The sequence below is a fragment of the Tetrao urogallus genome (assembly GCF_951394365.1).
Source record: "Tetrao urogallus genome assembly, chromosome: 24".
Lineage (NCBI taxonomy): Eukaryota > Metazoa > Chordata > Aves > Galliformes > Phasianidae > Tetrao > Tetrao urogallus.
In genome coordinates, this window is record NC_136837.1 from 4494562 (window position 1) to 4520248 (window position 25687).

Sequence of the window (25687 nt, forward strand, 5' to 3'; positions counted from 1 at the left end):
TGGCAGTAGCACTGCGACATCTGTTGGTTTGGGCTGAGAAACAGGCACAGGCTGAGCTCTGGCCTTGTCCTGAAAGGCAGCTGGCACTTGGCCGGATGGATAGTGGGGATGTGCTGAGAAACAAGGTGGGAACGGCTCCGTGAGGACAATGGTTCATCTCCATCTGGGGACCAACGTGCCAACAAACCCACAGCTCCTGGCACTGGAAGGCATGCACTGAGGGACAGCAGTGTCCCAGGAGAACCTGCCACCCTCACTCCAATGAGACCCCTCATTTAGGATGGCATCTTGGGGACACCAGGGACTAGACAACTCATATGTATCACCCAGACCAGTGCTTGGGATGCTGAGCATCTCTTCTGCATCATCCCAGCATCCTGCGAGCTTCAGCAAGCAGCAGGCTGTTCCCCAACTGCACCCCAGTAGTGAGGCAGATCTTGATGACAGCAGGCACCCTGCCTGGGTCACACCAGCAGAGCATGCTGGTCCTCCTGCTCCCCTCTTGGTTCCCACCCAGCTCCGGTCCTCCTCACACGTACCCAGGGCTGGGCTGGCTCCCATCACACTGATCCTCAGCACGAGTACGTCCGGACCGTGGAGGTCTCCAGCCGTGGTGACCCAGAGGCACCAACTGGAAGAGAAACAAAAAGCAGAGCATGGAATTAGCGGCTGCCCCAATTAGTCCTCAGCTTCCCACCAACGCGTTTATTCGGCAGTTGTGTACTAAAGCCACGTGAATCAAAGTGAGAGGCTTTGTACCTTCGGGGATGGGTCAGAAGGTTTAGGACAAGTGGCATAGAGCTATCTGATCCAGCAGGGAGCCTGCTGGGAAGGGGTGGCATACCTTCTGGGGGCATTTTCTTGGCAGGGGCGGATGGAGGAGGCAGTGGCACCAGGCTGGTGACGCGGAAGCCGGCGGGCAGTGTCTCAGCTGAGCCACTGAGCATGTTGATGCTGTGAACGTCCCGCGGGCGGAAGCGCTTTCTCCAGGACGGGGTCCGACGGAAGGTTTTGTCATCGCCCTGGGATGGAAGAGCAGGCTGTGAACCCAGCAGCAAGGACCTCCCACCCTTGTGAGATATCCTCACTGCGTTCATCTAACTGCGTGGGTGCCAGCATGCCAAGAGAACACAGGCTGTGCAGAAGTGTGTGATAGGTTGGGCCAAGGATGTAGGAGAGATCTCTGGCATCCCATGAGCTGGGCTTCATTCTTCCCAGCACGCCCATCTCCTCTCCACCCCGCCTGCAAAGATGTCAACACAAAAGCCCCAGTAAAAGCCCAAAGGGAAGCACATAGCTGTGTACTCATCTGGAAGCACCTACTTGTCTTCATGCTCTAAAGAGAGCTCTGACCAGCTCTGCTATCATATCTCATGCAAGAAAGCTGTATGTAGGACAGATCTAGATAAATTCCCACCTTCAGTGACTCAATGTGAACAGCTTTCTGGCTGCATAACAGGGTATCTCCAACCCACGCTTTACCAGCTGCTATGTGTCATGTCCAGAACATCTGTGCTTCTAAAAGGCTACAAAAAAAAGTAGCTGGCAAGGAAAGCTGGGTGATTCCTCCCCAAATTCAACCCACTAAGTACTAGAAGAGACGCACAAGACCCTACCTCACTTGCTTCCATAGACAGTTTTGAATTTTAAATGATTTAGTTTTAATTTATTCCATTGTTTATGCAACTGCTAGTTGTCTTCCCAGGATAAGCTGGGAGAGGGAAGCAGTTCTGTTTCTCCTATTTCTTAAACAAGAACAGGAACCCAGCACAATTTGGGCATGGGAGAGGTTTGGTACTCACATCGTCCAGCCTCCGATCTGTGCCCAATGCAAGCAGATTGTTGAACTCCCTTTCCAACACTTGTCGCGCCTGAAAATAACATCAAATGAAACACTCTCCATCTATGGGAGCAGCTCTAAGCACAACTCCCCAACCCAGACCAGAGAACGATGGAGAAAAAGCCCATGCACCATCAGGGTGCTCTGCTTTGAAAGGCAGAATTGAGTTGGTGGGACTGGTGGAGTCACACTGCAGCTGTGTCCCATGCCAGCCATCCTCCTCCAAAATCTCCCACGGAGGCCCTCCTTACCTGTGTGTTCTGCGTGGGGATTTGCAACACGAGAGCCAGACTGTTGTGGTCAAAGTTTTCGTCAAGGGCCAGGAGTGCTCCATGCACCCCGCTCTCAACAAGGTTGTTTGCGTACTCGCGGAGCCCGATGGACTGGATCCAGTGAATGACCTGGTCATTGGTCCACACCAACACATCTGCAAAAGAGCAGGAGCACGTTTCAAGGCAGCCCAGACAGTACTCTTGGTTGTGCAATAGGTTGGGATGCGCTGGAGTCCTGGCACACAGCCCCAGGCTGAGCCTGGCGCTCTCCTTCCTGGGCCAGCAGCAGTGCCGTGTAGCTCACTTCGAGTTACCAAACTAAATGCAGAAATGACAGGCAGAAAACAACTGTGAAAATTAATGCTAAGAGGCCTGTATTGATGATGTAATTAGGGGCATTATCAATAATGAGTTGTAATGTAAGCACAGGAGATCTCAGGATAGCCAACAAGGAAGGGGAGCTTGATAAGCTGGGGGTGTCCTGAGTACCTGAAAGGGGCAGGAGAAGCTCACCTGATGCTGGGACAAAGCCCTTCCTGTCTTGACACCCTACCCCCCTACTCATGCCTGACTGGGGTGAGCTTAAGGGTACTTGGAGCAATCTGCTGGGGAAATACTGCAGGGACAACAGCCCTACAGGAGTGAGTGCTGCTCACAAATACTGGTTTTCATTTAGCAAGTGCTGTGTTAAGAATACGAGACAGGAGAGAGACCATTACTGGGCATCTCTTTGCAGGTTCTCGTCAGCCTTTCCAGAGCAGGATGGTGGATGTGGCTGCTGACCTTTGATTTCGTGCTGAGTCTCTTCTCGCCTCCTCTCAAGCTCTTTGCGGTCGTAGTTGAGCCTCTTCAGGCACATAATGCCATACTGTAGGCTGGTGCTGCAAGGACACGAGACATCACCCAACCTTCAGGAGGGCAGACGCCTTGCAGGGACCCCGCAGAGGGACCCACTTCCCTACTAACTCTCCATGTGCCCAAAGGATGTTTTAGTGTAGGATTGAGTCATCACAGATGAAATTCAAAGGGATGATCTTAGCTGGAAGCTGGGGAACATCCCTCCCTTTTGTGGTAATCCCCCAGTCCTTCCGTTTTATCCCATTCTACGAGCAGGCTGTCCCAGGTTTGGCCTAGACGAGCCACCCTCCAGCACTGAGGCTGGACAAGAGGAAAATCCCTCAAAAGTCCTCATCCCCTGGTCCACACGCGGGTACTGCAGCTCAAGGACCTCCCAGAGGAGGGGACTCACCGGTGGAAACTGTCCACCATCTTCAAATGCACTCTGAGGTCTTTCTTGGTGAGGTGGTCCAGCATCCGTGCATCAACAAGACACTCCATGAAGTAGCTGCGATACTGTGGGAGGCCCAGGCTGGGCAGCCACTCATTCCCAATCCACTCGTGGTTCATGTCCCCATAGGCCAGTGTCTGTAAAAGCAAATGGAGAAGCTAGGGAAAAAAAACAGGGCTTAGGAGACCTGCAGACAGCCCCAGATCAGTGACAGCTCAGTGCTGCAGCACGGGGGTCTGCTGTCCTGACGACTACATGGGGACTGGGGAGTTCAACCCTAGTTTGGGCTGGAGGAGCTGGAGGGAATGGTTCTGTTGGCCATGGCCCACGTTCTGCTCACAGATCAAGCACCGGGCGCAGGCTCAGCTCCAAGCAGGACTTGCCACATGCTGATGCCCCACGCTCATTCCCTGGGTGCCCCATGGTGTCCAGCTCTCCCTCCCACATCCACCCCACGTACCGCCCGATGAATGCGACACCGCAGGGACCTCACCTGTGCCCAGCTGCCTTCCTCTGTGTCCTAAGCGTGACACATGCAGCATGTCAATAGAAAGGACAGGTAAAGTCAGTACATGGCAGCATTGCACTGTGATGGCTTACGCCACGTGTGCCAAGCGTGGGACCCCCTCAGTTTGATGTGATTCTGGTGGGCTTGGGGGGCTCAGCCTTGCTAGCAGGTGCTGGGGACATCCCAGTCCTGCAGGGCCCAGGATTCATGACATCTCTGTCAAGCAAGGATGTTGGATGGGGCTTTTTTAACAGGTCTTGGGCATTAGCTGGCACAGACACTGGGGCTTAGACATCCATCATGGGAAGTATGGGCAGCTCTTGGGTCACCTCAGCAGCTGGAGAGAGACACTTAAGCTTCAGCTCATGGGTCACAAACCATGACAATCTGCCAATTTTGCAGCTTGTTACCATGGGCTGGTTGCTCTCAACCTCACAAAACCTACAAGGGAAAGTGTGGCATTGTAACAGCTGTAACTCTGAACTCTCTGTCCTGCCAATAACAAAGCTCTGTGCCACCCAGACAGCAGGCATTCAGTAAAATGCCAAATCAATTCACACTGCCAACCCAAAATGCTGCCCCAGCTCTGAGATTCAGACAGAAGGTCATTAAGTTGCTGAGATGGGAGCATGGCTACACCTCTCCAAAGGACCCACAGCTCTTGGGAGCGTGGGCACATCTCTCTGAGGAACCATAAGCTATCAACCAGTGATATTGACAGCAGGGGCAATATTTGGGTGTGCTATTGTCAATGGATGGTGACTTTTCTGGGTGTTGGCTGACCAGTGTGGGGCTCAGTCTCATGCATCAACTGAGATCACTCTTGTATTTTGTCTTTCTTTCCTGTTTAACTCATAACTGACACTAGAAACCCAGCGAAACCCACAGGGGCTTGACAAAGGAAAAGGCATCTGATGGTTTTTAAGCCAGCTTTAGAAATTGTTGGGATATTGAAGGCTGAAAGACGGTTTCTAGACAGGTGCACGGTGCTGGCCAAGAGCTGACACATGAGACACAGCAAAGATCCCCTTCCCTGCCGGGGTTTTTAGTGCCTCAGTGCATGTCTGGAGCCCAGCTCGGTAACTGATCCGCTGCAGCAGCAGGGCGGCCAGCCTCACCGTCTTGGTAGACGTCGCCATGTTCTCCATCTCCTCGTGGGTCACCCAGACATTTCCAGAGGACTGGAAGAGAAAAGGGCAGAGTGGTCAAAGTGAGCTGCTGTAGAACCAGGGTTCAAAGGTACGGTGGACACAATGCTGGCTCAGGGTGAAGGAGGATCAGAGCATCCTCACACGTGGAGCAGAGCCAGGAGGCATCTCGCAGCATCACTGCAGCATCCATGCAGCATCCGTGCAGTTTGAGATGGCGACATCTGAGCTGTCCATAGAGCCATAGAGAGTGCAGCAAGGTCTACTGGCATTTCGTCTGCCTTTATACTTCGGTTTTATGTTCACAGAGCCTGCAGGCTTGCCTCTGACAGCTGTGACCCCAGACAGGGCCATGTGAGGGCATGCCTGGGGCTGTTCCTTTTGCTGACTGTATTTCTACAGGCGTGTCTTGGCTTACTGGGGCACCATTAACCCCTTGGGGGCTTTAGGGACCAGCACAAGATATAATCCTGCTATCAGCTCCATATCTTATCCAGGCCAAGTGGGGGATCTGCACTTACTCTGACTTGCCCCAGGAATTTCAGACAGCCCCAAGGAAAGATTTCAATTGAAATAACTGAAATAATGGTTCTGCATAACTGAGCTGGCCCTGCAAACCAAACATGTGCTGTTTAGGTGGGATCTTATTCCCCCAAGATCTGACAGTGCCCAAGCTTTGCTCTTCACTGGCTGCTCTGCAGGGTCAGCCTCCTGCTGACAACCTCTGCGTGTGAGGATAAGAACATCCGATGGGGTCTCAAGGCAGGAAAGTGCTTCACTCTTGGTGGCAGTAAATGATCTTTGTGCCAGAGGACACGTGTCTGGTGGGCTTACTGGTCCTTAAGGCTTGTCACCCACCCACAGCCTGCACTGAACACTGGCAAGCTCTTTCTTGTTGCACTTGCCTGCAGTATTGGCAGACAAGAAACCAATGAGCCACTGTGGTCCTACAAAGCCAGGGGATGGGGAAAACAGTTGTGGGGTGGAGTGCTTACCGTCCGTGAGGTGGGTGGTGCCGATGGGCTCGTGAGTGAAACCATCTCCTGGATGGCCAGGCGCAGCTTCAGGCGATGCAGCGCATTGCTGATGCCGATCTCCCTCTGGATCTCAGTGTCAGACAATGCTGACATGATGGCTCCACTCTTCACGTTGGCTCGGCAAGCAGCAACGTACCAGGCTGGCATCCCGACCCAGAGCTGTTGAGACAGGGCAAAGTTGGGGACCCACCCTGGCAGGGTAGAGGACACCCTGTCTGCAGCTCCACATCAAAGCTGCATACACATGTTGGGCTCCTTTTCTGTTTGCACCTTGCACAGATTGCCTGTGGGCAGAGCAGCTTCCCTACATCTATCTCGTAGAGCATAGGGAAAGTACACCCACTGAGTCTTTCAACTCAAGAGCCTGAGGAAACCCCAAAGCACAACCCCGCAGACATGAGAGGGACTTGGGGATCTGCTCTGCTCCCCCAGCTCCACTCACTTGGATCTACAGACGCTCCATTGCCACCTCCCTTCTCAGCTGGGGAGCATAGAAAACATCTCCATGCTTTGGGAAGAGGTTCTGAGTTGCTGAACATGGGCTGTTTTGCAGCTACCACCCACAAGCATGGAACAAAATGGAACTGTGGGGTGCTGTACCCCTGCCAGGGGAGCACACTGCACACTGTGTGTGGGGACAATGTGTGGGCATGCTCTGTCTTACCTCCAGCCAGGACACAACAGTGGGGCCATCCCAGTGAGCAAAAGGCAATCCCTTCCTCCGAGCTTCTTCCAGAAGTTCATGCCTGGAGCAAAGAGAAGCAGAAGAGTGATTTATTGGGAGCCTGAGGGGAAGAAAGTAACTCGCAAATGGGAAGAGGCTATCAGAAGCAAAAACCAGCTGGAAACAAAGCAATTAAGGAGCTAACATGGCTCAAGAGGGGGCGAAGACAAGAAGTCTTCTCAGCCCTGTGTCACAGCTTAGCAGCCAGGGCCATTTTCTTTCTGTGGCAGAGGAGGTTCACTCACTTCTTCCGCAGGCGCCGATCTTTTTCAGCCTGAGCACCCAGCTTGCCGAGTCCCAGAGGGTCCTGAATGCCCACTTCTGTGTCGGTCAGCAGCACTGTTGGGCAAGCAAGATACTCCCAGGTCACCATGATGTCCCCCATGGCACTGCATGGATCCTTGCACTGAGGTTTTGGGCATGCACAATTACAGTACAGGAGGTGATGGTCTCCATTTCCAACCCATCCCCAGAGCATCCCTTGTCACACTGGAGCCCACAGGGATCCCTGCCTGCCAGCTTTCCCATTTCAAAATGCTCAACATTGATGCAGTAAAGGATTCCTGAGTGGAAAAGCAGCTCCCACCACAGGGCTGAGCAACATCAGGGAGGTGCCATGGGAGGGAAACAGATCTGAGAACATTAGGGATAAGATAGAGTGATGGGGGATTGCTATCTCTTGGAGAGCATTAGCACTGGTACAATGCTCAGGTCAGAAAGGTCCACGGGGCAGAAAGGACCAGGGCCTGCCCCAGGATGCCCAGAGCTGGTGGCCTCGATGTCCCCAGGCCAACCGACTGTCCCTGCTCCTCCGCCTGTAACCCCAACACTACTCCAAAGCCAGAGAGGGCCGGAAGGTGTGAGTAGAGCCTGACCCAAGAGAACGCCCGCCCGGCATGCACAGGAATGGGGCTGCTCACAGACCCTGCCCTGTGGCTCCTTCTCTGCTCAGCTGAATCAAGCGGCCCTTCTCTTTTTTCCCGAACAAACGCCCGATGGAGGATTTGATCCCCTTCCTCTTGGAGCCCTTGTGCAAGGAGTCCTGGCTGCTGTTGCTGCTGGGGTTACTGGCCTGTTCCTCCAGCGAGCTGGGGATGGGGGGAGAGGAACAGCAAAGCCTTAGGTTATTGCCGAGCAGCACAAGAGTCGTGGCAAACCCCAGCCCATCTCCACGCCGTGGACTGAGATGCAGCAGGTGCTCCACGTACCTCTTCCCATCCTCCTGACTCAGTGCAGGGTGGCCCAGCTTTTCCAGCCGCAACGTCCTGGGGGAGGATGGGGGAGAAGTCTCGCATTTGATGGTGGTTTTATCCTCTCGGCTTTCATCCCGAGCTGCAGGTGACTAAACAAGCACAGGAGCCATGAGGTTGGATGGCCAAAGCCCAGCATTGTCCTTGTCCTGCTGCCTGCCCCGGAGCCCCTCACTCTTGTTCCATGGAGGCATGGCCAAAAGAGCCTGCAGTGTCCTGAGGCTTTGCCACGCTCCAGGATAAGCCTGAAGCAGTGCTCCAGTGGTGGCTCGAGTTGCACAGGCAGATGGGGAGGATTCAGCCACAGGGCCAAAATCCTGGGAATATGGGGAATGAGGAGGAGAGAGGATGCAGCTCCATGGCCCAGATCAAGGTGTAGGGACAGACGCTGCTGCCACAGCAGAAAGCTCTGAGGAAGACAGATGGGAATGTCCCAAATACACCCTGTCCCCAGAAGGGATGCTCAGTGTTTGAGGACCCAGTGGCTGTCTGACCCTCCCCGTGTCCTGCAGAACTTCAGGCTGCCAGCTGGACCATCTCCAAGCACCTTATGGGATCCTCCTGCTGAATCCCTGGGGTCCCCAGCTCCACCCCACACCTGGTGCACCCTGACCTGGTGTGGGCAAAGCCAGGAGCAGGCTGGAAAAGGGGCTTGGACAAAAACCAGCAGAGTGGGAGCCACTCACTAGCAGTTTCCTCCGGTGCTTCCTCAAGTCGCTGGGCTGATCGCAAGGGAGAAAGCAAGAGAGACACAGAAAGGGTGGCAGTTAATGGAGAAACCCCTCAGCAAACGCAGGCATCCTGTTCCACACCGCTCAGCTGTATGGACACTGGGATGCTGCTTCCACCCTGAGCAGCCACATGCACACCCCGTGCCCACGCTCCCCCCTGCCCCACCAGCCTCCTCACCAGCGTCATGATCCCCATGCGGTCCAGGTCCTGAGCAGCACTGCGGGATGTCAGCTTCGGGGTGGAGCGGCCGCTGAGAGGTGGGGATGAGCTGGCCAAGGACAGGGCTGTCAGCGAGGTGGGGATGGAGGCTCTTTTGCAGAGCTGGGTGAGGTTGAGGCCTTCCATGCTGCCGCTGGTCACACGGGTCTCCAGCTCCTCTGCACGGAGCTCGGTGGATTCCTTCTCCTCTTGGATCATCCTGCAGGAGCAGTGGGCTCAGGGCTCCTGGTTCCACACCATTGTGGGGTGGTCCCCAGCCTCTGGCACCTTCCAGCCATGGGACTTACTGACACTAGGGAAAGGCAGTCTGGGTGCTGTGACTAGAGCCCCTGATCTCTAGGAATGGCAGTAAGAGCCATCGAAATCCACATGAATCAAGGCTGAGGGATGTCCCATTTCTTTCTTTTTTTTAAACAGTGATCTTTTGTGTGAACCAGCTCTGATGTCACCAAAGGACAGAAAGAACCAAGCCCTGTGGATAGATACCCCGGAGCCATTTCCCTGGCTAAAGTTGGAGCAAGACATCGATTTTAGGGCACCAAATCCTCCTCCCCACTCTAAAGCCATTTTATGTCAAAACAGCTGTTGGTTTGGGCTGTGACCTCTACCTGATCTCCTCGTTGATGGCATCCAGCTGCTCCTGGAGCATCATGGCCAAGGTCTGGGCATCCGAGTGCCCACCAGGGGAGAGCACATCCATGGAGCTGAAGAGCGTCTCGCGGTCATCTTCATCCACATCAGAGATCTCAGGATCGCTGTCAAAGGCGTGAGGCCCCGTGGCCAAAACGCTGCCTGCCTGGGTCTGCTCCCAGTCCTGGGGGAACAAGATCCTCTGGTCATACATGGCACCTCCACGACCCCGAATGCCAAACTGGAGGCCTCCAAGCAACACTCAACCACAGTACAGGGGGAAAGCAATCTTGTCATGTTACTTCCGTTCACTTGCCAGGTGAAGGAAATTCCCCCATGTCTCCAGGTCAGGGAGATGGGAGACCAACGTGCAGGGAGACCTCAGTTCTGACCCCAATCCTGGTCCTGTGCTGGCAGGAGGGTGGGTTACCTTTGCTGGCTCCTCTCTCCGGGTGGCGAATCGGCCCTTCTGGGTCCGAGGCAGGGCTGGGGCTGCTCCAAAGGGCTCAGCAGGGGCATGGACCACAGCACCCAGAGGGAAGCGCAGGTCTGTGGCACTGCCCATGTGGGACCTGTGAAGAGAGTTCCATTATGGACATTGCCCATGCAAGGATGCTTCTGTCCCTTGGCCGCTTTCAACATAGCCCTCAGGATAGAGGAGGGGGACAGGGCCACTCTGGAATGACCAGCCCAGCAATACCTCTCTGCTCTGCTGCAAAATCAGGCTCCAGAAGAGAAAAGTGTTCCATTTTCCCAGTCCCAACCCTGTAGGAAGCACAGCCCCAGGCCCTGCCCCACTGCTACCCCCCCTTTTGCTGTGGTACCCACTGAATATCCATTTTGGCCTGCACTGTCCAGCACCTCCCAGCATGTCTGGAGTCCCCTTGTGTGTGACCTCATCTCCACAATGGCAGTTAGACAAGCAGTGCTTCTTTGTATGTTTTCTTCAATATTTCCACAAGAAAAACCCTGATGAATAAAATCCCATTTGAAACAGATCTTCCAGGTGCAAGGACATGAGCATCACTTGGGACTTCCCACCAGAAACCATTTGGGACTTCTTTATCCTCCTCCTCCAAGCTCGTGCTGGTGCTCGGGTACAGAGCAATGCATCAGCTGCAGTGGGACATGAGGCCAATTACTGCCACTTGTGGGACCCTGTGCACACCTCCACATCACCTGCTCACCCCTCCTCACCCTAAAGACCATCCACGTGGCTGAGCAAAGCATCCCAGAGCACAGGGTTGTTCCTCCCTATACGCACTGCAATAGGAGGCACAAGGTTTGGGCTTGCTTTAGGAGGACAAAAGCATTTGCCCAGAGCAATCAGCAGATTTTCCACTTGGGTGGGTTTGGTTTCCATCAGAGGGCCATATGTAGGCTCCCCACCCCCAGCAAAATCACCAACATGAGCAGCTCAGCTCGGCGTCAGCTCAGTGTTTGCAGACGAAGGCACAGCCCAAGTTTCAAGAGGATTTAAGCTGTGGAGCTGCTGACAAGCTGCTCCCAAGCTAAAAACAGATAAAGGCGCCTTAGACAAAAGCTGACATTTCAACTGGGGGATTATTTTAGCCTCTGTAACTCAAGCTTTCTGCTAAACTGCCCTTCAAGAAATAAAAAACTAATAAGTGAGCAATGCCCTCGCTGCTCTTACAGACCCATACAAGGAGCTCCCATGTATGCTCCAGGCACTCCTCCAGCACTCTGCTGTCCTTCATCCTCACACGTTCTTCCTCACTCTCCCTGCTTCTTCTTTCCAGTGCTGAAATGCGTCCTCCACACACTTTTGCCTCTGCTGCCAGCAGATTTGAGGTTTGCTGCACCAGCTCTCATTATTTGAGTATCAGAGGCTGAGATCTGATGAACTCACCTCATATCCTGCAGCACAGGGCTGGGGCCCCCCTACCTCCCTGCTGACTTTAAATGAAAGCGTGGCAGAGCAGAGGGCTAAATGGGGGTCTGCACTGATGGTCACCATGGCAAGACAGCTTCCTCCTTCTCAGTTCATCCCCCACACACTGGGGGAGAAAGGCGTTTGGTGAAGACCCTGCTGTCATGGGAGACTTCTGCAGGACTGAAAATGAATCCCAGTGAAGAAAATGTTGCATGATCCATGGCAGTTTGAGCTGGGCAGTGAGAACAGGACCTCGATAAAGCCACCCTGGGGTGACACAGCTGAGAGCAAGGTAACACAAACTCCGAGTCCTTTGTGCAGAAAAAGAAATGTATGTCCAGTGTTGTTTTTTTTTGCCATCAGAAGAGCAAATCTGAGGTCATTCAGTTAGGCTGGGTTGTTCTCCACAGTCTGTTTCTCAGCCCAGGACAGATCTGCTGCGATGCACCACCGCGCAGCTCTGCATCAAGGCTTGCTGGCACTGAAATAACCCATGCCAACAGCATTTGGGGGCCCTAAAAGAAAAGTTCCCCAAAACCATCGCAGTGGGGTGTGTGTCAGAAAGCAGGGTTTCAGCAGAAGCCTCTCACCTTGTATGCACGCTCTCCACAAATGTCCCACTTCTGGTCTTGAGCTGATCAACCTCCAGCCGCAGTTTGTCGATCTCATCTGACAACCTCCTCTGTTTGGGGCAAAACAGATGGGCACAGGGGTTGGTTTCGCACTGAAGAGCAGCCAAGTTTGGGGCAAACCACATCCGCAGTTATTTCCAGGTTTTCCCTCTAAAAATCCCCATCCCTTCTTCAAAGTACCTTTGGTACACCAGTAAAGAAACAGCTCATGCAGGCGACAGTGAATGGTGATGCTGGGGCAATGCTGTGAAGGGAAGGAGTGATCACAGACACATGCGTGCTCGAAGCGATGCTGGCTTGCAAGATGAAGAACTGGTCCCACTAAGATGCTCTGGCTTTGCTCCAGGCTGCATGTGCAGATTCACCGTGGGAAACAGTCAGCAGCAAGGGATTTACCAGCCAAATTGGTGCTGGGCTCATCCCTCCTGCTGCCAGCACCAGGGAGGGGAAACTGTGCCTGCACTATGTGACCAGGCTGTCCTGTGGGAGATGCTGGGGAAGCTGCAGGTGGGCAGAAAGGCAAAGGGATGGAATCCTCCAGGCACAGCAGGATCCAGTCCCATGGGCAAATGGGCTGAACTGGGGGGGGCAACATGCAGGCTGCATCATGCGGGTCTCTGGGCTCTGCCTCTGAGAGCAGGAGTGATTGGGGAGCACAAGCAGAGCCCTCTAACTCTTCTTCTTGCAGGCAGGGAGCATCTGGGAGAGCAAAAGCTGCCAGTGAGGGGGAAAGCAGCTCCCCAGCCTTGCCAGCCATGCATGAGACACGGGGCACATCCCAAAAGCTCCTGCTGCTGCAAAAGATGCAACCTTCCAGCTTCAGACTCATCTCGCAGACCCTACAGAGATGCTTTATTTGAGAGCGGGGAAGGTGTGAAGACCTGCGGGGATTTCTGCAAGCTGGGCATGGAGCTGGGCATGGATCTCCCCACCAACAGAAAGAGGGGGCTGGGGCTGCCTTGAGGGTGAAGGGAATGTGGCTGCCCCAGCAGCACTGTCACTTGCAGCCAGGCTGCAGCAAAAGCACAGGGGCAAACCCTCCTCTAGAAATGAGGACGAAGCCACCACGACCTCACTGCTGTCCTCGGTGGGGGGATGGATGAGTGTGATAGAAATACAGAGATGGGACTGAACATGCCTGTTAGGGAACTGAACCGGGGGTCTCCAGGGAGGTGGGTGGCAGCTTCCATCCACTGCGTGGGTGAGCTTATGGCCTCCTGCTGCTGGGTGCTTTGGGATCCCAGCTCCTCCGAAACTAGAGTGTTTTAGGTGGCACGACTGCCACTAGTCAGGGGTTAGGAGTGAGAAAGCGCAGTCACTAGGGCAGGCTCCCTGCAGCAGCATTTACCTTGTCGTGCTGGTGTTCCTCTATCTGCTTTTGGGTATTTTCCAGCTCTTGTAACAATGTGTTCTTTGAAAAATGAAACAAAAGAAAAGGGAATAAAAACAGGAAAGAAGAAAAGACATCATTTAGGAAATGGCTGTGTGGGGATGGCCAGCGTGGAATCATTACATGGAGGGTGGGCTGGGCATCTAGCAGGAGGGACAATGACGGTTCCCAAACTGTTCCTCATCTACTTGCCCATGAACCAGTCCTCTCTGCAAACCTCCTGCTCCTCAAGCAGGGCTGCCAGGCCCAGCTTTGTCTCACACTGGACAATTAAGCAGTAATTAAGACATTTGATAGCTAGGGCTTGCAGATTAGGAAGTTTGTCTCAGAGGAGATCAACGCCTCCTGCAGCTGAACTAAAAAATGGCTCCAGCATCTGCAGTAGAGAAGTGGCAAGGAGGAAGCAGAGCTTGCAACTGCCTGACCTTTTTGGGAGGCCAAATAGCAGCATTTTTGCCCAGGGATGACCTTGAGAAACATTCTGTGTGTGTCAGCGATGGCAGCAGGCTGGGGAACCCACAGTGCCCCTCCATAAGGTGCCACCACCCTGGCCCTTGTTGTTTGCTGAGAGAAGAATTTGAATTTGGTCCTGTGTGTTCCTGTTCTTTATCCAGAGACATCTGCTGAATGGCTGGACATGCTGGCACAGGCAGGTCTGGTTGGGGACAGGAGGTGGCAGAGCAGCAGAGAGATAGATCTGTGCCTGGAGGCATTAGCAAGGAGGTGCATCTCCTCTTTGGTCTGATTTGGGGGACCAGAGAGTCTGGTCCCTGCAGGAACCCAAACAGAGATGAATTACCATGTGCTAATCTCTCGTTGATGTTTCAAAGTTTATCCCTGCTCTGGGTCACCCACTTTCCCAGCTAATTGCATTCATGCAGTTGAAAGGAAAGCCTGGCTTCCTGAGTGAGCAGGATGGGAGCTGGGATGCTGCTCACAGACACCTGGGGAAGGCAGATTGGTCTGGCAGCAGGGCCTGGTGAAAAGGGAGGTTTCAAAGCAGCACGTGGAAGGCTAGGGGATGAATGCTGCATTTTTTCCTGCAAAATGCAGTAGGGTTTCATTCTGACAGCTGGGTACAGGCTGCAGTTGAGGCTGCGCCAATGCAGACACAGAGAAGCAAGGGAATGGAGCAGGATGAATCCTGCTGCTGTCAGAAGTGGAGGTGATGGGGAGTGGATTCTGGTAGGCGAGGGCTGGCTGGAGATGAGGGCACGATGCTGAGCACGCTTCCCTGCAATCCCACCAGCCCTGGCACCTGGCTGGCAACCTGCATGGGATCGATTCCCCATCCCTGCACGGGTGCTTCCAAACTCCTGTGCTGCAGCTGGCAGAGGCTCCGTGCTGTAGGGGCTGCAGACCTTGCAGCCCTCCAAGGACCCCTTACTCTTAGCCACTACCTTTTCCTCCAAGGCTGCCATCCTCTCCTTGAGGTGCAGCTGCAGCCGCTCGTTGGATTCGCTCAGCAGCCGATCCACAGTGTCTGAGAGCCGCTTGTTGTGCTCCTCGTTCATCTTCTCCCTTTGACGAGCCTGCAGCAGCAAACAGCAACCAGTCACCCCAGATCCATTGGATTTGCTCCTCCTGCTATGAGGAGCTCAGTGACCTCCCATCTGTTCCTGCTGTTGGTGTCACAGATGACCCAGGAGACGAATCTACCATTTACAGCACAGATGGAATCCCCTGTTGGTTCTCTGCTGGTCTCTGCTATTTCAGGGCCACGGATGAGAGGACAGGGTTTGACTTCCCACAAGCTCAACCTGTGCACCCCCCAGAGCCAGTCACAACATGGTGACACTTTCCAGACTCCAGTGGATCCTCTGGATTTGCAGAAGTTTCTCCAAATCTCTACTCTTGGAGAAAGCAACCAGAGACTTCCCCAGCATGACCAAGACCTGGGGCACATGCTGCAATGGCAGCTGAGTGACCCAAGAAACATGCATGGCAGCCTCCCTCAGCTGCCTGCTGAGGAACACAGCAAGACTGTGCATCCCGTGACACGCTGGCTACATGTTTAGGGCTGTCCCATGTTTGGGGTCTTGGCTTGATGTTTTGTTTGGGCAGCATATGGAGTAGCAGGCACTCCACAGGATGGAAGGTATGATGCCAGGACAGGAATGTGGAACACTAACAGCAAGAAATGAATACCTAGGAGAGAGGGAAATCACAGCGGACTGGTGTAAGCTCCTAGGTGAGGAGACATTCTGGGCAGGAAAATATTAACCAGGTCCTTCACCTCACTCTGTTTTGGAGACAGCGGTGAGCCAGCCCTTTACACTGTCTCCAGGAACCCAGCTGCCAAGGCAAGGGAGAACTGAGGCAAGATCAGGACCTGCAATGGCTCCTCCATCCAGGCTGAGCAGCACTTACCCTGGCCAGCTCCTGGTTCTTCTCCTCCAGCTGGCTCTCCAGCTGCCGCAGGTGCTCCTCGATGCTCCCATGCCTCTCTTCTGCCTGGGAAAAGCAGAGCAGCCCTCTCAGATGGCGTTTCCCAAAACCAAAGAAGCCCTCCTGCATCCCTCCTTCCATCCCTGCATTTGCATCCTTTCCTTAGATGCGGCACTCCCTTCTGCTGCCTGTATCTCCAACATGGCTTGCTGTGCTGAGCTTTGAAATGACTGCTAGCAAGGGGACTGGAGATGGGGATGCTCCAAAAGCAAATTGGTACTCATCCCAGCACTCTGAAATGTCAGAGTTGGCCATATCCACGACTTCCTCTATGCCTGTACACTCCCAGATCTAGCCTGGTTCCCTCTTCCTCCTCTTTGTTTCAAAGTGGCCCCAGAAACAAATGAAGATCACCCTGACCAAGCAGCATCATCACCTTGGGGAGAGCAGCTGAAGGAAAGGAGCAAACCCTGCATGTGCAGGACTCATCAGGAGTCTTAAAAGCTGAGTACCGTCCCTGCAACCATAGGGAAGGCAGAGGGCAGCAAAGCACAAAGGCTGGGACTGATAGCAGGGCGCCCTGAGCCTACCAAGGGCTGTTGCTAAAGGTGGGCCATCAGACCTGCCTCACCCCCAGTTCCTGCACTGTCCCCTGGCCCCTCTGTCTCCCAGCACCCCCCAGCACCCCACACACTTGCCTTGGTGAGTGCAGCGATGCGCTGGGCCAGCTCTGCTTCCACCTCAGGCAGCGTCTCTGCTTTCCTCATTGTCTGCTGCAGTTTCTGCTCCGCCAGCTCCAGCAGCTCCTGCAGGTGCCGGGCTTTCTCCTCGCACTGTGTGACACATCACGATGTACCACGAGGCCCTGCATCGTGACCCCAGCCTCATTTCTCCCTCCCACGTCCCTGGGGTAGAGGGGGCCTCTGGGTCCTGGTTCAATACCTGTCGGTGCAGGGACTCCTTGTTGGCCAGCTCGCTTTCCAGCTTGTCGTTGAGGTCATGGATGGAGGTGGCTTCTCGCTGGGCTGCCAGGTAGCGTTTCTCCAGTGTGGTGATCCTCTCCTCCATGTCCTCCTTCTGAGCCAGAGCCTGAGGAAGTGATGGGACTGTCACGTCCTGATCCCTGGCCACCAATCTGGGAACAACTGGGCCACACAGCTCCTCCGAGCCTGGGACACCCCAAGTCCGAGGATGCAATAAAACCCCTGCTGCACACAAAGATGAGTAGGAGAGGGATGAAGGGAGAGTCACAGGGAAATGTTCTGATGTGGACACAGCTCACTGCCCTGGGTCTGCAGCACACCTGCATATCGCAGTGCCTGCTATAACATCAGGGCGCTCCTGATGGTCTCAGGAACAAACCCCAAAAGCAAAGTCCTGCTCTGGGGAAGGACCTTCACCCTCCTCTCTATGTGTACAATCCCTTCCCAGTCTAAAACAGCTGTGAACGTCTCTGCAACTGCAATGGGCATTGCAGTGCAAGGGGGCAGGGTCTCACCTCTCGGAGATCCCTCTGGTATTTGCTGCTCATCTCTTCGGATTTGATCAGATCCTTCCTGGCAGTGCCCAGATCCTCCTCCAGCTCAGCAACACTGGCAGCCAATGCAGAGATGTGCTCCTTGGCCTGGACCACTTCGAAATTCTGCTTCTCCAGGAGCTCCTGTAGCTCCACCACTCTCCCTGCCTCGTCATCCGGGTGGACAGAGCCATTGGAGAGCCTCTGCAAAGCAGCAGAGAGGAATGAGGATGCCTGGCTGCCCCAGAGCATGGGCTGACACAGCCTGTGGCTGTGCGCTGCGTGAACACAGCCCTGCAGGGACCCAGCAATGTGCCTGAGAGGGTGGCATGGGGTTTTTATGCTTTCGGGGGTTCTCACCTTCCAGGGAAGCTTCTGCGCTGGCTCCTTGGGCTCTCTCTCATCCCTCTCAGTTGCTGGGGCCTCCCGAGTGGCACCTTGCTGCAGAGCTGCCACCTGCACACCAACAGGGATTAATTAATAACAGAGAAATGAGATTGGGTGCTCTGGCTATGAATGAGGCTGCAGAATTTACAAGGTTTCCTCTTAAACATCAAGCCTTCGTGTAAATAGGAACTTCAGAACAGCCTTGCATTAAAATTCCCAAATGACACTTTTCTGATCTGCATGGGCCATAGTTCACCAAATTCAATAAGAATCCACAAACGTGGCATAGCTCCAAGCAGTTGTAGCCCAGCAGTTCCCCAGCAAGGGCCTGGCATAGGCTTCCAAACACCTCTTACCTGCCGATGGGCATCCACGAGCTGCTCCTCTAAGGTTGCCACTCGCTCTAAGGATGCTCGCAAGCGCTCTCTGACCTGCAGTTGGGTAATAGAGTGGGAAATGTGGTTATTTATTATGATGAGAATGCCCAGGAGCCAGGGAAAGCCCGAGTCCCTTTGATCTGGCTGAGGGCCAGGCTCAGATGGATCCAAGACCAGGGCTCAGGAATGCTCCAGGCTCTTGCTTGGGAGAACAAAAGCATGCTATAGAGGAATAGCTGGGGTTAACCTGGCTCTAGGAGGAGAGCCACGGCCAAGGGAGCTCGGAGATGTCTTTCATCAGAGCAAAATGTTCAAAGCAAATGAATCAGGAAGAACTATACGCAATGAAAAGAACAAACAGGGTGCCAAAGGCCAGCAGTCCTCATCAGATCCCAGCAGCCCATCTCACCTTTTCATCCAGTGCCTTGTGATGCTCAAAGAGTGACTTGAGTGCCTTGAGCACCTCGACCTCACTGGAAACCCCAGATGGTGACTGAGCCTGACGCTTCACCACGGTCATCCTCAGGGACCGCTCATGCCTCGACACCAAGCACTCCAGGTGCTCCAGCAAGAGCTGCAAGAGAGCAGATGTGAGTTTTTTACCACCTTGGGGCTGGCAATGCCGATATCAGCTCAGCAGCCCACGGCATCCTAGGTTTCTGGGGGCTGAAAGCTAGACAGCATTCTCACACTCACCCGGGTGTTATTGCGCTCAGCTTTCAGCTCTGAGATCTCCTCTTCCCTCTCCAGGAGCTGCTCCCGACATGCACTGAGCTCCCGCGTCAGCGTCGCAAACTCCTGCAGAAATCAGGGCATGGCCATTAGCTGGGAGACCGAGAGTTGGAGCCAGCATCCCAACCCTGCTGCTGGGACCACCAGCACGGAGCATTTCCCACCCCAACCCAGGCAGTGAGTGAAGGAGACAGCAACACGGGCAAGCTGGGCAGTGATTTATTCCTGGCCTCTCTCTGTGCTTTAGACAAGCAGGGAATCCAACATCCCGGTGTTTAACCACTTGGTTTGATGGCCAAGAAACAGCTCTCTGGCTCCAAAGGTCTTTGATGGCATTAAAGCACGTCTCCCAGTTGCCAACAGTTTGTCCTGAGCCTCCAGTCCTTGCTTCCATCACCGACCTCTTATGAGAGGTGATATCCAGCAAGAAAGAGCTGTGCACAGGGTGATGCCACAGCCAAGCTGCAAACCCAGCGCATCCCTGGGGATACGTGGACGCCTCAGTAACACAGTGACTGCATCTCTGGCTATGCTGGAGCAGAAAGGATTCCCATGGTGCAGAAGGGTTCATTTTCTCTTTAAAAACAAGCACCATGCACCTGGGTTAGCCCGGATGCATTCACCCACTGCTCCCAGTTGCCATTTTAGGGACCAGTTTGCACAGGGGCTACGCAGCATTTTGCAGCTGGGACTTTTTAGGGTGAAAAATGCAAATCAGAAAACGCTTCACGAATTTACACCCCTTTCACAGCATGAGAAGGACTGAAAAGGAGAAGGGTTGCAGAAGAGGCTGAGAAAGATTTGCTCGAGCATTAACAAACCAAATTTTGACTGGAGGCTGAGAGTGGTTTCACAGCATGCAAATCTCTTTCACTCTCATTTTCAAGTTAGACAAATAAGAAACCCTTCAAGCTGAAGCAAGACGTCGAGGCTCAGTTTGAATTAAATGCTCTGCTCGGCTCAAAGGGGAACCTCTTGCTGATGTCCCACCACAAAATTAAGAGTGCTTTAATCCCTGTTTGTCCCAGCTACATTTCCCCTCTCCCTTCTCACACCATGCCCTGAGCTGCCTGCAGTGATGTGGTTTTCAGCCTGCAGAACTGGGGGCAGTGGTGTCACTGGTGGCACCACGATCCCATAGTGGGGCAGGACCAAAGTGTGGGGCAGTGGGGAAGAAGGGAAAGAGCAATCCCAGCAGCCAAGCCAGTCACTGTCCCTATGAACCAGCACATCCCTGCCCATCACCACACCTCAGGGCTGCTCCTGCCTCAGCACTGCTGCAGCACCCAAACCCACCCCCATCACTTCCCCAGGGACTGCTCCAGATTGGCACCGTCCCCATCCCCCAAAATGGTCACCTCGCACCAAAACCTCCCTCACCAGCTCCTACAGCACCCAGGCACCATCCCGTGTTTGCTCTTGGATCACCCCACAGCCCCCTAAACTACAGGGACAAGGCTCTCCCAGCACCCTGCTCCCCCAGCCCATGGATTAGGGCTCAGCACAGCACCGTGCCACAGGCAGATGTGTGCACTGCTGTGTTATGCAAGTGCTGGCACACAAGAGTGAGCAGCATGTGAGCATCCCCATGGATTACACTGGGGCTGGGAGTGGAAAGGGCAGCAGTGAGAGGTACTGAGATGGGGTGTCCCCATATTGATGGCTGCTCTGGGTTGGGGAGCTTTTGTAGGTCGTGATGCAGGGACTCAGCACATCCAAAGCCTATAATCTGCAGAGCTTGGAGGCCTCTCACTCTGCCCCACAGAAGTGGGGGCGGTGGAGAGGAACGCTCTCTTTGCTGCAGCTCTTTGGAAACCCACAGACATGGGGTAGGAAGCTCAGAGCAACAGAGATGCTCAGCAAATTGCGAGGCAGCAAACGGTGCTCCCTGCAGCATGGGGCAGGTGGGGCAAGGCATCAGGGAAGCCAGGAAAGCAGGATGGATATGTCACCATGAGGATGGAGATCACCAGAGCCCAGCCCTCTGCACCCTGCTGTGCCTCCTGGGCTGGCAGAGCTGTGAATATTGCACCCACAATCGGGCCTTCGTTCCAAAATTCAAAGAGATTAAAAGAGAGAAAAAATCAGCAGGAGGGAGTCCCCTGTTGTCAGGGCCAGCGTGCTGAAGCAGTGACAGCTCTATCAGTGACAGCTGTATCCTGGGCTGCTCGGGGCTCAGCATGGAGCTCCAGCCCTGGCCCCACTGAATGCCCCTCTTGCTGGATCCCATGTACCAGCAGCACGGCTACCAAGCCCAGAGCATCCAGAGAGACAGCAATGCTTGTCCTTCCTTGGGGGAAAGCTGCCAAAAAAATAGCAAAAAAAATAGTAAAAAAAAAACAAACCACCAAAAATAGCAGCACCCCTGAGGTGAGACAGGACAGCAGCATGCAATAAGGGTTAGCTGAGCTTGCAGGGCTGGGGGCCACCTGCAAACCTCATTTTGATGCTTTGGGAATAAAAGTAGGAATAATTCACTCCATAACCCATATATAAGGCACTTCCATCAGTGCCCCAACACAACGACAGCCACACCACCAGCAGGCATCCAAGAGGATGTGGGCACAATAAGGACAAATGTCCCTAGGCCCCGGAGGAGGACAGGCACACCACAGAGCCCAGCTTCTCCCCTGATCCGCAGGTGCTTTTGCCTTAAGCCTCAGCAGCAAAGAGGAGGCAGAGATTTGCCTGTCCCCTGGCCATGGTCAGATGCAGAGTTGTGCTGCACGCATTGGTTCCAGCAAACAGTCAGACTAAGCAGGGACACCTCTAAATGGATTAGAAAGTGGAGCAGAGGTGCCTGATCTTCAATCAAACAAAGGATAATCAGACACAACACTGAGAGCACCCAGGAGCCCTGTGGGAAGCCCAGCAGCCTGGGAAATGGCTAATTTGGATTAAAACCAAACCACCCAAAGCCGGATGAGTGCAACTGGCTGGGCTCAGCAACAAGCCCCATGCAGGAGGGATGCAGGGGCATGGATGCTTTTCACAATGCATGCAGGGCTGGGGACGTGGAGCACCACAAGATGCACGGAAATGGGGTGCTGTGGCTCACGGCTGGGCTCTTTGGTCAGCAATGGGCAAATTCAGGGTTCAGGGCCTCCTGGCTGGGAAACAGGTGCATGGAGACCTCAAGGAGAGGCACCAGGGTGGCACTTGTGGAAACTGCCATCTTCCTTTGTCCTTTCCCAAAGGGGTGATGGTTGATGCCAGCACCCTGCCCAGCTCCTGGGGGTTCTAGCAGGCCTGAAAGTCCCAGTAGGTCTGCCCTCCCAAAAAGCCCAGCTCTCAGCCCCCTGGGCAGCCCCAAGGAGCAGTGAGGGTGTGAAGCATGGGGTCTGGAATTAAGAATCGCAAGAGGTTTCCCAGGACATCGGTGGCCCTCTGCACAGCTGCCTTGGTGAAGTCTGAGAGCCTGTGTTCTTCCCCATCACAGACAGGGACAGGGATTCTTGCCAAACCCCCAAGCCCTGGGCAGGGCATAGATAACTGTGGCCTGACGCACGAGCACATCTGAACACATCTTGAGTGCTGCACGTGGCATCCCTGGGTCACACCTGTACACAGCAGCCAAGCAGGAGGGAGTTGACAGATGTGCCAGGGTCCTACGGTACTGCAGAGAGCACTCGTGCCCTGGTCAGGGCTTGATTCCCATTGCCAGCACTCAGCTGCATGCCCCCATGCAGCCAGGAGGGGAAAGGGATTGGAGCTGAGAGCTTTCAGCCCGATTAAGTCGCGTTCAGCGCTCCCACATGAATAAATAAATCATGTAAAGAAGCATTAAGGCAGCTTAGTCTCCCCAGGAAATCGCCCTGGAGTTCTGCCTTTTTGGGGGCTGAGGGGTGCCCCTGAGGATTAGGAAGGGGGGTCTCAGCCACGCGGCAGCCAAACCCCAAATGGGCACAGGGTAGGGGGACAGCAGCTCCAAGCAGGAGCATTCTTGGAGCACTGCTGCCTGCCCCATCCACGGGTCTGCACCACACCCAGCCAGGATGCTGGACCCGTGGCATCCAGCTGAAAGGATGCAGAGTGCCACCTCCCAAATCAAAGTATCCCCAAGCTGCACATCATCCACACAGCCAGGGCCTGGCTCTTTGGAGGCATGAGGAAAGGGATGTCAGCCTAAGGCGGCCACTGAGGTGTGTGTGCTCAACCCTGCTCCAAAAAAAGGTTTCTTCAAGAGATCAGTCCGACCTCTCCCTACTCAATAGGGTCTGACAAACTGCAGTAAGCTCCCGGGCAAAGCAGACATCAGGAAGGAAATACCAAAAAGGAGGAATAGGATGGGACAGGCACATGGGAAGTTCCCCTCTACCCTGCACAGCACCCCAGGGTAGAGAACCGCCGCGTCCCACTTACCTGGTACATGCACATGCTGGGATTAATCCCATTGGGCAGGTGAGAGCCTTTGGGTTTGCTCCCCGTGTTCATATTGAGCCCTCATCTCCTGAGAGGGTGGCTGTGCCCGGAGCCCCCTGTGCCCACATGGGGAAAAGCCGGGCAGCAGCAGCAGCAGCCCAGGGCAATTCCCCATCTGTCACCCACCCTCATGGCATCTCTCACCGCAGGGCAGGGAGCCGCAGCGGGGCACCCAGCCGGTCTCTTTGCAGGCACAGAGCTGCCACCGAGTGCCTTTGTGCTGACCCAGTTTGTTCCGTCTGCACGCTGCCCGTGCGTAGCATGGGGGACCCTTTATTGGAGCGGGAGCAGGGAGTAAATCCGTGCTGTCCCTTAATCCGAGGCGGCAGGGCGGGCCGTGCGCTCAGGGTGACCTGGTGTGCTCTCTGCAGGGAGTGCTGGAGGGAGCAGAGGGGATGCGAGCCCTGGACGTGTGGGAAGTGGCAGCACCACTGCCTGGCATTTGGGCACGACTCAGAGCAACTCTGGGCCATGGGGACCCCAGGAGCTCCTGGGGAAGCACTGTTGGGTGTTTTGCTTTGGGCAGCCGTGGAGAGCTGAGAGAGCCCAGTTCCATGCATAGGGACACAGGTCACCTCCCTGCTGAGCTGCCTTCCCCCGTCTGGAGCAGAGAAGGGATGCAGAAAGCTGGCTGGCCACCGGCCCAAGCTCTGCCCTGGCTGGTGCCATTCATATTCCCCTCCTGTCTCCCTGGGGTGCCCCTGATGCCCAGGTGCGGCACGAGGGTCTGAGATATCAGCACCAGCAGGAAGCACGGATGTGTTTGAAGCCTCCTGCTTCCCTTGGCTGCTGGGATCCCCCCATATTCCACTCAAAACAAAGCCTCCAAATCCTGCTTCTCCCAGGTGTGGGATGCTGCAAGACCCCACAGGAAGGCAGTCAACTGCAGCGCTGTTCTCCTACTCTTCTCTTGACCTCATCTCTCCTAGCAGAAGCTGAGTTTGAATCCAGGTCTCTGGAGCACCTGGAGGAGCTGGGAGCACTGCAACACCCAACTCTCAGTACAGCCAGCAATCCCAGCAGAGCCACGGCAAGCCCCAACTCCCCCATGCCCTTACCTGAGGGAGGGCCGAATTGAGCTGCCTCTGGAGCTGGTCACGCTCCCGCAGAGCCTCCTGCAAGCGGCTCTGAGTGACAGAGAGCGTCTCGCGGGTCTCCCGCAGGGTGTCCAGCAGCTTGTCCCTCTCGTCCAGCATGTTCACCATCAGCTGCTCGAAGTCAGCATCAGCCTCGGAGCCCTGCGGGGGGCCCAGAGGGTCCCCCTCGCTGATGGTGGGCATCACCTCACACATCATGGTGGGAAGTGACAGGCAGCTGAGGGTGCTGGAGGTGCCCGCTGGGGTGCTGGTGGGGGCTGTCGAGCCGTGGGGCCCCGATCACATTGCTATGGGCTCTCACATGCCAGGGAAGCCGGCACTGAAGAGGGTAACGCGATGCTGAAAGTGAGGGGGTGCCCCATCCCTTCTTGGGTGCCCACCGAGGGCTAAGCAGAAGCCAGCATTGCTTGAGCAGGGACGGAGGGACGGCCTTGGTACCCACAAGGTCCTCACAGTCTTAAATCCCCCTGATCTGCTGCGTGGTGCCGTCAGTGCACTTGAAGCTTTTTATGCTGCTGCTCTGATGCCTTTTGAAGGGGTCGGAGCATTTGTGAGCCACAGGGATGCTCAGAGGGGAATGAAGTGACCCTTGGGGACACGGCCCAGCGGTGAGCTTGAGCTGGCAGCAGCACAGGGCGGCTCTGGAGGATACGTGGGCTGCCTGGGCATGTTGAGAAGTCAGATGAAGAAGAGTTGCTCCCCTTAAGGTGAGTTGAGACGGTCCCAGCTGGTGCAGAAACGTGTCTTTATTTGGAGTTTAAACACAAGGTGGTGACCTGCAGTAGAGATGATAAGAGTTCAGATCCCTCCTGCTGCCCCCAAACCCCACAGGGCACCCGCCCAGAACACTTTGTACTCATCCACACACTGGTGGATAAAAAAGATGGGCTCAGCACCCACAGGAACGTGTTGTGTGGTACCCTGCTCCCATGTAGCTGCTATATAGCAGCCAGAGTGGCACCAATCAGGCCTTTTCTTTTGCCTTCAAGGGGACGATCCTAGGGCCAAGCAGCAAAACAATGTGGTGAGATCGATGAGAGCCACTTCTCTAGTGCTGGTTATGGGATTGTTACTCTCAACACGAGTTTTTAATGCTTTACAATAGATTAAATGGTTGAGAGAATGTCTGAAAATCCCTATCTCACCTCCTTTCGAACCAAAAGGTGCACATTGACAAAAAGATCTTCATGCTGTTATGGGCAAG

The 25687-nt window shown here is 54.7% G+C and overlaps 1 protein-coding gene across 3 annotated transcripts; it reads right to left on the reverse strand.

The window, feature by feature from the left end:
* Positions 1–572: 572 nt before the first annotated feature.
* Positions 573–24681, reverse strand: PPFIA4 (PTPRF interacting protein alpha 4; the record flags this gene model as incomplete). Of its 3 annotated transcripts, none has more annotated exons than XM_079546493.1 (29): positions 573–631; positions 845–1022; positions 1803–1871; positions 2092–2267; positions 2896–2993; positions 3362–3537; positions 3894–3920; positions 5027–5089; positions 6052–6252; positions 6758–6839; positions 7063–7156; positions 7742–7905; positions 8026–8159; positions 8754–8789; positions 8977–9217; positions 9627–9832; positions 10079–10220; positions 12133–12224; positions 13523–13585; positions 14965–15096; positions 15935–16014; positions 16647–16785; positions 16895–17041; positions 17451–17672; positions 17829–17924; positions 18212–18286; positions 18642–18806; positions 18929–19030; positions 24445–24681. In XM_079546493.1, the coding sequence occupies 29 exons, from the start codon at positions 24679–24681 to the stop codon at positions 573–575; spliced, it is 3696 nt and encodes a 1231-aa protein (XP_079402619.1). The 3 variants fall into 3 exon arrangements, with proteins under 3 accessions (XP_079402619.1, XP_079402620.1, XP_079402621.1); XM_079546494.1 differs by having other exon boundaries at positions 17829–17917; positions 18205–18286; XM_079546495.1 differs by lacking the exon at positions 3894–3920.
* Between the last annotated feature and the right edge of the window lie 1006 nt (positions 24682–25687).